Genomic DNA, 12,188 nt, shown 5'->3' with positions numbered 1-12,188 from the left:
TCCGCTTAAGATGAAGGGCGGTATTTTGTGCATTTCCCTCGAAGCCACGAATGTTACATCCGAAGAAGTGGTGAGATTTAATAGGGCTTGCTGCAGTATGTGACAGGATGTAAAGAGTATCAAAGGCAAAAGAAAAAAGCAGAGAACAAGAAAAAGAAAAAAAAGCAAGGCTTCCATGCATCATGTCTGGCTGTAAGTCTGCTCATTGGACACAGCCTTCAAAGACTTCATACTCCTACAGCCAGTGCAGCTGTGGCTGACACTAGGCATACCTAGCACACGCCAGCCACATAAACCCTCCAAGCTACAGGGACAACATAGATAACAGTGTGTTACCAGTAACATGGCCTGCTCCTGGAGCAGCTGCTGCTGAAGAATTTCCAAGTGCCGCTGCTCCTCTTCCAGCTGTCGTCTGATATACTCCTGTCAAAATTACCCAGCAATAAATTCCTTTTCAGAATTACATGGCAGATCAACCTGCACAACACAGGCTCAATTCACTGGATCACTGAAAAGGGTTATATACTTAATAAATGTGCACCGTACAACTTTTAAAAAAGATTGTCATGCGCCAATTCAGTGACATGAAAGCACTCAAAATAGCCAATCATAATTTTCACAGAGATACCTTAATGGGGTTCAATAGGGGAATCTTAAGTAAAGTTTAAGGACCTCAATCAGAATGTAGCCACTTCTCCCTGTAACCCCTTGTGTTTGATATGCATTCACACACAAGCAAAATTGTATCCTGTTCCAACACTCCCTCCAGGACATTCACTAGGGAGTGGTTTGAGAATCCCAGAAACCTCAGCCCCCCCACTCCCTCCCCCTCCATGGTAATTCACCAGGAATAGCGACAACTACTCCTGAACTCTCACAATAACAGTGAAGTGAGAAAGCAATAGAGCAGTCACCCACGTTGCGTGGTATAAGGGGTGTCGTGGATAACGATGTACAAGGTGAGAGAGTGTGAAATGGTCCTTAATGGAGAGGCATGGCAGGACAATGGTGCGAATCAGACTAGTCGCTCAAACACAGAATATTGGTGAATCTTCATCTCCCCAGTGTTGACAGAACTCCTGAACAGCGTTACAGTCTGGTAGTTCTTTGTAAAAATACTCCAGCAACTGTCGCCGCCCAAAATAGAAAAACTTTTTTTTTATAAATATATGTTTTTCTTTACTCAACTAATAAATGGTGAAAGTGAGTAGGGTGTGAGCATACTAAACAAATGAAGAATTAAACATGGTACAAGGTCACAAAGCAAATTTCAGAAAGCAACACATTCAAGCAAATTAACAGACTTGATGACAAATGGCGAGATTTTGCTGGTCTGGGATTATCATTTGCTTGTACTAATTTGTCAGTCTTGCAAAATGTTTTGGGGCGCAAAACACCTCCCCGGTGTTCACTCTTTGATCCCCTCGAAGATGAAGGACAATGTCCCACCTTCCTTAATGGTGTAAAAGCATACACAAGGAGTCAGTCCTGACAAGTATAAGGCTGTTGAATGATACAGGTTTAATCAACTGAGGCAGATACACGTATGCTGAATGCCTCATTTGTGGGAGAAATTACATTTTAGGCTCTCAAATGTGTTTAATACATAATTTTTGCTTTTCCTGCAGTGCAACATACCCAATGTATTTGCTTCATAATTTAATATGGTACTCCTGAACCATAAGGCCTCAGTGCACTTTACAATACAATAAAAATAGACATCCCTAGAACAGTCAAATTAACAAGTTAGTACAGCATATTTGTGGCTGAGACTCCAGATACAGAGAGAAGATATGGTGTATACAAAAGAGGTGCGATTTTGGTTGTTTCCTGAATGACAGGAACACATGTATGGTTCAGAAGTCTGCTGGTTGCCAAGTTCCAGAAGGATGCTGTCTCAACTGAAAGTTACATTCAGCGCCTATGGGAGATTTTGATTTTAGGTGTTTACAGATATAAATAATTCTTTGCTTGTGGGACCTTTTTGGTCGCCTGAGACGTTGAGCAGATTTGCGAGATGAGGGGATCAGTTTAGATGGCTGGCTTCTTAGGAAATGCTGCCGATGTTTAATGTTTTGGTAGCTTCAGTAGTAAGTTAATGTAGTTTGTTATGAGAGGGTGTGATCTGGTTATGTTTTCTAGTGGATATCAGAAGTCTGGCTTCTGAGCCTTAATAGGGGCAAGAAAAGACTGATGACCAGGACGGTGAGGACAGTATATAGAAGGAAATAATTAGAGCAAATCTTTTCTTATTTAAAAACTACAATAAAAAGTCAGAAACTCGGTAAGAGAAACTTCCAATATGTCAAAAATGCTAAAGCCACAATACATGAATACACGTGAAGAGGTGATTTTGAGCAAGTCTGGTAAATTGAATAATACACGCTATATGACGCATCTCAAAAGTGAGCCACCGCAATGTCAAAGGTTTCTTTTTCAAATGCCAATACATTTTTTTTTTGGTTCCAAAGTGATTTGCTGGTAGTGTCACCTCTAGCAAAGTACCCTCTTTAGGATGGATTTGTAGAGCACACTCTTTGATGCAAGTTTACAACTAATATCTTATTTTTCTCTGCAGCAGGGAAAATGTTTGCAGACAGATGTAAACCGAAGTATCTGCAGACAAAGCCCAAAGGTTGTACAAAAAACACTGAAAAGCTATGTTGTGTGCCAAACCTTTCCGGCTCCAAATGAACGGGGAAGCATTCCTGGACCTTCCATGGCATGGCACATGGGTTCCAGAGATGGACTTGACACAAAAAAAATTAGCAAACAACGAATGGCTGATGCGTATGAACGAAATACAAGGTAAGCAGCGATTCATCCTTCTGCCAGTGAGGTATATACTTCTCTTAACGAGATGACATAAAACAGACCGAGACCCAGTGAAAGTCTTATTCCTGACCCGTTACCTTATAAGGAATATGAAAATGTTACATGCCAGTTTGGGCCAATTCACTAAATCCAGATCTATTCGGTGCTTGACTGGGCACATTCAATATCATTGTGCACGCAGTTCAAGATTTATACACCTAGTGATCATTTATAAAGCCGTAAAAATACTCGAAAGCAATCTACAGAATACATATAGTCCACAATGAAATCTCCCCATATAATTTTACGCAAGATTACAATATGGTTACCATTGACTCACCTGTTCCCGTTCCACTCTCCTTTTCTCTTCTTCTGCTCTCCTCCGCTCCTCTTCCTCTTTGCGTCTTTTCTCCAGTTCTTCCATCCTTTTCTTTTCTTCTTGCTCTCTTCTCCTCTGCTCGCGCTCTTGCTGTCGCCGAGCCTCGCGCTCTCGTCTTTGTTGCTAAGTGGAAACAAGAAGGAATACTTACAACTTTTGCAAAGCTTTCCTAAATCAAGACACAACTTTTCCTTGAAGTAGTGCAACATTCAATGGTCAAACAGACCCAGATAGTGACCAAACCTCTTTGCAAAAGAAGGGAATGCTGGTTGAAAATAGATATTTGTGCTTGTAATTCTCCTTCATTGAATAATTCTTTGATTAGTTTATTGGAAGGGGAACACAGCACCCATTCATCTTCCTTTCATCCTTGTTCTATCCACCCACTAACACCTTTTGTAGGCCCCATCTTTCTTTCTTCCTCATGTTTTTTTCTGTGCTTCACTGCTGAATATCTCTGCTCTTCCCTTAGTAGCCCCCAAAAAGATCTTTTTTTTTTTTTTTTTTTGGTATTCTTTTTACCTACTCATGAATGAGGAGTAAAAGCAAATGACTTGGGAAATATATTTCCATCTGGCATACACTGGAGTAGTTTTCTTAATGAAGAACAAGTTGTTTACCTTCGGTACAGCACTTTCAAGTGGATATTCTATGTAACCACGGATTCCTCACCTTTGAATACTCCCTAGGTGTTAGGTTGGATCAAGAAAACTTTACTTAAGTAGTGCTCCTGCATACTAGGTAGCGCTGTGCTGATCCACGTTGGCTCCATATTGCCCCAGAAGTGACTGAGTAGAGCTGCATATAAGTGCCAACCTACGCAATGACTATTTTTCTTGCATTTTTGCTCCTGTTCAAAGCAGAGTGTGAACAATTGTTGCCCCAGTGTGCTGAATATTAACATTGGACCTTTTAACATGTTAAAAAGAAGCCATTCCACAGACGGGGAGATAAACGGGAAGTAAAGAATCTGCGGTTAGAGTATTCACTAGAAACAGCTTTACACAAGGAAAGTAACTTGTTCTTCTGATGGATACATCTAACTGCAGATTCCTCATTTCAGAACATACAAAAGCAGTATCTCATCAGGTGGAGGGTCTGCGGAGTGGATTTAGGCTACAATGACCAAGTGGCAAAGTGCCCTTCCCCCAGACCAGGCTGTCAAGGCAGTGGTTCTTCGTGAACATATGCAATGACACCCATGTTGCACCCTGGCAGATGTCAAAAAGAGGCAGTCCATGAGTCAATGCAGTAGTAGCAGCCTTAGCCCTCGTAGAATGAGCTCTCAGACATTGAGGTGGACACTTCTTTACCAGTGTGTAGCAGAATTTGATGCAGAGGACTATCCACCAGGACACCTCTGCACAGCCTTTCCTTTCTTATCCCTAGGGCACCCCACAAAAAGCTACCATACGGGGTTCCTTGATATTATAAGTAAATAAGCTTTGTCAAAGTCAATAGGTCTCGCCTATGCAAGATCTGTTCGATTTGTCAATGTGCTTTTAGCCATGTTGCACAAAACATGGCTGAAAGTAAAGTGTGGGTGGGAAGGGAAAGAAGCACTATGCATGGGTAGGGGTGAGGAGAAATAGTACCTCAATCCTAGAACGAGCAGCGGACGGGCACTAAGTTTACTCAATCTGTGCTTGGACCATGTCCTACAGAAGGCAAGAAAGTGACGCTGGGAATGCACTGGCGAAGTAGGAGGCAGCACATAAGAGTTACCAAGTAGCCAATGAATTGTAAACAGTGGGTGGGCTGAAAGCCCTTTGTTATACACAATAGTCTTGCAAGCGAGAGCACATGCCCGATCGCAGAAGAGACCTAAAAACTCAGACCTTTTGGAGCCCAACTCTTCCTCATTTGAGAGTTGAAGGGGAGCAAAGAACACCGACAGAGAAATAGACAGCTGAACTTGTAAATGCGTCACTACTTTTGGCAAGAATGCCACCAGCGTCCCGAGCACCATCATATCTGGGGGAAAAGGTGGTGTATAGAGGCTGCATTAATGTACCTGGAGTTCACTCATACAATGAGCGGACGTAATCAAGATAAGGAAGACAGTCTTGAAAGTCAGAAGACTTGGCAAGCAGCTATGCTTCAGCCTGAAGGGCATACCCATGAAAAAAGACCAGAACAAATTTAGGTCCGACTATGGCATCACAAATGGCTTGGAAAGGAACATGTGCATCAAGCCTTTAATAAATGTCATCACGACAATGATTGGTCCAGTACACATACAAAGGTGGGAAGAGCCAATAAAGAACCTTTAATAGTGCCCATTGCAAGGCCTTGCTGAGCCAAAGATAAAACCTATAAAAAGGACGTCCAATAGCTTTCCTTATGAGGGATCCGTCTCGCAAATTCTACACTAGGCCACAAATGTATCCCTGCATAAATGGATTTTGTGGAAGGGGGTCCAGCTGCAAGGATGACATTCACCACTTCAGCAGCAGATCAAATGCGGATAGGTGCTGCCACTCAATCTCCATGGATGTGTAGCTTGTGCAGACTAAGGAGGAGGACCCTGTTGCTGTGACAGAAGATCCTCACAAAGTGGTAGACTGAACGGAGGGCAGATGCTCATGCACAAAGGTTCCAATTACCACACCCTCCTGACCTCCAGAGCTTTGAGGATGATTTGGGCATGATCATTCTTTATCTTTTTCAAGACCCGAGGCAGGTGCGGGAAGGTGTGCATTATTCTCGGGTTCCATTCCAGCTGGAACACATCTACTAACAGGTGTTCATGTGGAAACTGCAAGGCACAAAACCTTGGACTGCGCATTCTCTGCAGTGGCAAAAAGATCTAGCCAGGGTTCTCCCCACTGCCCCATGCCACCTCAAGATGTAGATGCCACTTGTGATCTGATAGACTATGCATGCTTAGCTCGTCTGCTCAGGCATTCAGGGACTTTGCCAGGTAAGGCGCAACTAGGGAAATTTCCTGGCGCTCCAACCAACTCTAGAGCCACAGAGCCTTCTGGCACAGGACCCCACTCCACCCTGCTTGCTGCAATACCACATGGCAGTGAGAACCTTCACCACCTGCACTTTGACAGATGGCAGGAAGGCCTTCTGAACCAGACCAATTGCCTGCAAATCAAGACAGATAAGGGGCCAGGTTTTCATCAGAGATCATAGTCTTCTGATCTCCACAACTATCAGGTGACCTCCTTAACCCAGCATGGAGGCGTCCATCAGCACCTTTAGGTTTGGGTGGAGAAGGGAGAACATTCTTCTGCTCCATCAATTGTGTTTAAGCAGCCATCACTGCAGATCGTGAGCAACCTCCTCGGAGTTCTGGATGATATCCGTCATATTTCCTTGATGCTGGGCCCTATGGAACTTCAGAATTCATTGCAGATCCCACATGTGCCAACTGCTAAAGGTGATCAGGACGATGCAGGAGCCAAGCCGTCTCCAGATTGTCCTGGACACATTGTGGCAGAGGAAAGGCGCTATACCGCGCTGTATCTAGACTAGCTCCCATGAATGGAAGTATCTGTGAATGAGTCCGGTGTGACTTTGGGTCTTTGATCTAGAACCGAAGATCTCTACAATTCAAAACTTGATGACTTCCTTTGTGTCAAACACATGGACAATGAATAACCATCTAAAGCTTAATACCAAAAAGACAGATTATGACCTACAGATAACGGCGAAAGTACCAGACTACTGCCATATATCCTAAGGAACTTGAAGCCCTCCAAAACAAAGAGAAGTTAGAAACCTAGCAGTAAAGATGGATTCAGACCCATCCCTAGTCAGTCACCAAAGTTGGGGAAAACTAGCATCACCAACTCTGAAGGAGGGCAGCGACCACGACATCAGGGACACTGGTGAAGCAGAAGTAGAGGATGGCAAACTGAAAATGCTCATGGCCTACTCTGAACTGCAAATGGGGGACCTCAAGAGAGGTTTAGATAAGCTTCCCGGGGATTGATTTTGAGCTCAACCCAAAATCTGGGCACCGTATCGGACCATTTTATTTAACGCGATTCTCAAGGGTAATGACCCACCAGATACCTGGCTTGGAGCAGAGATTGTCCCTATCCACTAAAAAGGTTGGCCGTTAACCCTGTCTAACTATAGGCCTATCAGCTTGATAGATACCACACAAAAGCTGATGGGCAGGATCATCTTAGATAGAATCCACGGGTGGATAGAGGAAAATGGGATTCTGTCGATATTCCAAGCTGGTTTCAGGACAGGCATTTCCACACTAGATCACATTTTTAGGCTGCAGGTACTATTCTGGAAATCTGTGTGTGTGGAGGGTGGCAGCCTCTACCTCATTTTTGTGGACCTGCGGGCCGCATTTGATCTAGTACCAAGGGAAAAACTATGGGGTGTTCTACTAGCTATGGGTTTACCCACCTACTTGCTGGATATTTTGATGAGACTCCATATGAACAACTATGCCCAAGTCGGGTGTGGGAGGTATGGGGAACTGTCGGGCCGTTTCCCTGTTAACAAAGGGGTACGCCAGGGATGTGTCCTGGCCCCAACTTTATTCTGCTTCTATATAAATGGGCTAGTCGATCATTTGCAGAGAGTAAAAGATAATGACGCCCCAAGGTTGGTGACTGGGCGGGTGCCTGCCTTGATGTTTGCAGACGACACCTTGTTGTTATCTAAAACATCAACGGGCATTCAGCGCACCTTGGATGGCTTCACAGTTTTCTGAAAATTGTGCGGCCTAGAGGTAAACCTGGACAAGACCAAGTTTATGATTTTTAACCCTCCCAAGAAAACCCGCCCCAACCCTCTGTTAAACGGGATATATCTGGAAAGAGTGAAGACCTTCGAGTACTTGGGCATCACCCTGTCGGAAAATTATGATTGGGGCCCTCAGACATCTAAGGTGGCCCTTGGGTTGTCTCAAGTGGTGGTGGGAATTAGTAAAGTTCATAGAACTTCGGTTTTCAAGCCTGCTGCACCGGTCGTAGAAATGTATTAACTCCTGGCCAGGGCGGCTTCTATGTACGGTGCAGAATTATGGGGCCATAAACGTATAACCAGTCTTGCAAGGGTAGAGCATGCTTTTATGGGAAATCTACTGGGCTTACCAGTGAGTACACCACTTATCCCCCTATGCATGGACTTGGGGTTAGAACCTATAGAGGAGGCAGTAGCAGCACGACCGCTGATGTACTGGAAGAGGCTTTGGTCCATGCCTGAAATAGCTTGCTATAAAGAAGAATTCACAGAGGTATGGGCCGCTCTAAAAACCAAGAACATCTTGTGGCTCTCACACATTAGGGCACTCTGTGGGCAAATTGGCTTGCTTGAGTTGTGGGAGAACCCTGCAGATAGCTGCCCAAGGATAACGAAAGCTGAGCTCCTGCGACATGTTAGGAACCAGAACCTATTAGCTTTCCAGAGATGTGCCACTCTGGGTAGACTGACGGTGGAGTTCCTTTTGGTGAAAACTGAACAGAGAATGGAGGAATTCTTGGACCTAATTAATCCCTCCCTTGCAAGGAAGCTTTACATACAGCTTAGGATCGGCTGCCTCCCGCTTAGGACATTTACATGTAAATGGGCTAATGCAGAGAACATTGTATGCCCGGCCTGTAACTATAAGCAAGAAGATGTATGCCATGTCCTGTTCTTTTGCCCGGCGTATCACACAATTAGGAAATGTTGGCTAACTCCACTCTGCAGGAATTTAGGTTTTACCCAATGTGCCCAAGCCGCTAGGGTTCTAAGATATGACACCCACCCTCCCATCGTCTTTGCTGTATCTAGGTTTCTGTTGGGTATGTGGCGTAGAAGGAGAAGTTTTCTATAATATTTGTGCTTATCTCTTAATTTTATCAAATGTACTGTTTAGCTTGATAACGATCAAATTTAATTCAATTTTAGCTTCAAGTTTTAACGTACATCTAATTTATTGTTTTAAACTTCTTTGTTTTTATGTACTTATTGTTCTGTGCTTTTATGGTCTCCATTGACCGAAATAAAGTTATCAATGAAAATACCTGTTCTGCAGGTTCAAGGACATCATCCAAACAGGCAAGATGTGGGACAGCATAAGCATTTTGAATTTGTCCGTCTGCAGGAAGGCATTTAAAAGATGAAGGTACATAATAGGCCTGTGACTCTTGACCTACTTTGGCACAAGGAAAAAGTGAGACTAACAACTCTCTCCTCTTTCCAACACCAGCACCCTTGAACAGTAACACTTGAACCTTCTGCAGCAGAATGAACCGGTGCAGTTCTTAAGTTCGACATTTGGAGGGGCAAAAAAAAAAAAAAAAAAAAAAGACAGGGCATAGCCAAATTGAACGATTTGCAAGACTCATCTGTCGGATGCAACAGATAATCTCTCTGGAAAGAAATGATGTAACCTACCTCCTTCTCCGTGGGTGGGAAAACACCAGTAGGAGCAAAAAGTGGTTTGCTGGGTGTTGCAGCAGGGGAAAACAAATGAGGACTGGTGCTGCAGCAGGCTGCCTGTCAGACACAAGTCCACCGCCGCGAAAGGTCTGAATGACTGCTGCCAGGTTCGAAAGGCTGTCTTCCCTATACACTAACCCTGTGGAGTATCCTGTGAACTTTCTAAATTGGTGTGGCAACTGCTTGGCAAGGGTCAACAGATCCAAGGAGGGTGTGGTGGCTCGGCTTTCTTAAAAAAACACTTCAGCACAGAATTCTCACTGAAAAGGTGAGAAACATCAAAAAGCATATCCATGAGGGAGGCATGCATATCACCGGACAACCCTGTGGATCACATCCACATGTGTCGACAAAATACAACACTGGTGCCAACAGCTCTACCCAGTAGTCTAGACCAGCACGTTTACCATATGTTGCTGCTGCTTGTCCATCATGAACCATATCAGCAAAGAGGCCCTAGGACCAACAGCAAGAACTCACTTGCCATGTGTATAACCACCCAGTCAGCAAACCACATTAGTCAACCATGATTTCAGATTCGAAGAGGAAAATATACACTTGCCAACCAAGGGAGTACTACTGAATGAAATGTGCTGAATCACAATGTTCTCTGGAGTAGGATGTTGGGTATGAAGCTCAGTTTGCCAGGAGCCAGCCTGAGACACCTTGTTACCTGCATATTTACCATTGGGCAAAAATACGACTTTGTCCAAGTGGTCATCAAGGAATTAGTGAGGGTCTTGTTGAAAAGGGAGCAAGGGCTAAAAAGTAGCTCGCCCAGGCTGCAAAATTTCGGTCAGTACATTTGTTCAGGTGTCAAATGAAAACTCAAATCCAGAACCTCAGCTGCCATCCTAACCACCACTACAAAGGAGGTGCTTTTTCCATTGGGTGCCTAAGTGAAGACTCAAGTACTGTCTCAGGAGAGGTGTCAGGGCTAACTGCTTCTTGCAAATCCATATAAAAGGCATTGTCTGTGTAGTGAGGAGGAGGGAAGACCCACCATCACCACCCTCATCATCCACATCCTGGGTTGTCCCATGATCTCAATCAGAGACAAAACCATGATGGAGGCTCTGCAGTCATATACTCTCTGGAAGAGTCACTGGGTCACAGCCCGGTGTATGACAACCGTTTGCACTTTTATAATCTTACAGCACAATATCAGCTGAAATTCAGCCAAATCCGGTTTGGTGCCAGACACCAGTATCAGTACTGGATATTCATCCGGCATTAGTGGCATGGACATGGAAGGCACAGACGCCGGTCTTGCAATGGGAGTGGAAGTGTGTACCAGTGTCGTAGAGGGCCCAAAGCGGGTCCAAACGGGTCAGAATGTTTTGAGAAAAGATGTGCCAGCAGTAACCCGACAGGGGTCCCTTGCGGTACAGACACGTGCCAGAGGGAAAACAGGAAGGACTCCAGGCCTGCAACTTAGAAAGAGACTTGTGCGAAGGCAGCAACTTTTTGTGTTCGGCGACTTGAAGTTTTCACGCCCAGTCGCAGATTTAATTCAGGTGCATGAAGGCACATTTGTCACATGATTTCTAGACATGACCCAAGCCCAGACGCCAGAGGAACACATTCAGATATGTGACTGATATCGGATTTCTGCCGTTAAGGCATGGTTTGAAGCTTGTAGTTCTGTTTGAGGACATTGTTCCCTAGCACACTGGAATTCGTTTTAGGGATCATCGGAAGACTGACAATTGGAAGCGGAGTTCCGGATCCACATCGAAAGGTGCAAAAGGAACTGATTTCAGGGGGGCAGGGGCACTTATACGCAGCTCCACTTTGCCACTTACGAGGTAGAAAGGGAGCCAAAGCTAAACTGCATAGCGCCACCTAGTGATGCATGGGCGCACTGGTGAAGAAATATTATTCAGATCCAGTCTGGGGATTATTCAAAGGTGAGGAATTTCTAGTTTGATGCATCTATCGGAAATCTATTTAGAAAGGTTTACCACCTTTTGTTGGATTTCTTTTCCATTTATTCAGTAAATCTATGGCAACTGTTGCTCCCTGAGCCCAGCTTCCACCACAATCTCTCACTTCATACTCAGGCCCCAGCATTACACCTGCCTATTCCTCTGGGCTCTGCCTTCCTGGAGTTGGCATTAGGCTTCACAGGTGCTCAAGAGTGAATACTGCATCTCTTGTGTACAGGGAAAACCTATAGCCACTCAATGTGGTGATGTGCTGGTCTTTCAGGAAAGGTGCTCACCTCCTTCCAGACTGGTGGACAGCATGTTTAGCGGGACGAGCGATGTTTCTGCTGTCTCGATTTTGAGAAAGGGAAATGTTTGTTTGGTGAGTGTGGTCGTGTTCCATGCAGGTTTGAGTGAACAGGTCTGTGGCACTAATGTTTGCTTCTTCAAAGAGGGTGTGGAAGTTTGCCTCTGCTGGGGACAACATCCCTGTAATTATGTCACCAGTGATGAAATGGCAGACCACCCTGGCATAAATGTCGCCCTTGCATTTTGTTGACGCTCTTGAAATGTTGGTGCCCACCACTGACATAAGGTTTGTCCAGGCAAGCAGTAACTGTAGCCCTTGCACAATGCTCATAGCTGTTGGCAATATGGGTCTA

The 12,188-nt window shown here is 44.6% G+C and overlaps 1 protein-coding gene across 10 annotated transcripts in view; it reads right to left on the bottom strand.

Annotated features, from left to right (window-relative positions):
* The window catches only part of MAP4K4 (mitogen-activated protein kinase kinase kinase kinase 4), a 642,366-nt gene that overhangs the window by 156,897 nt on the left and 473,281 nt on the right, over positions 1–12,188 (bottom strand). For 7 of the 10 annotated variants that reach the window (XM_078658037.1, XM_078658039.1, XM_078658042.1 and 4 more), the window contains exons 13-14: positions 3,155–3,316; positions 337–423 (exon numbers count right to left, since the gene is read on the bottom strand). In XM_078658037.1, the coding sequence (XP_078514163.1) occupies positions 337–423; positions 3,155–3,316 (249 nt within the window). The remainder of the gene's footprint in view (positions 1–336; positions 424–3,154; positions 3,317–12,188) is intronic. The other 3 variants (XM_078658041.1, XM_078658045.1, XM_078658040.1) reach the window with 1 other exon arrangement.

Source organism: Lissotriton helveticus, chromosome 8 (genome assembly GCF_964261635.1).
Source record: "Lissotriton helveticus chromosome 8, aLisHel1.1, whole genome shotgun sequence".
NCBI lineage: Eukaryota > Metazoa > Chordata > Amphibia > Caudata > Salamandridae > Lissotriton > Lissotriton helveticus.
This window is presented reverse-complemented; position numbering and strand designations above follow the sequence as displayed.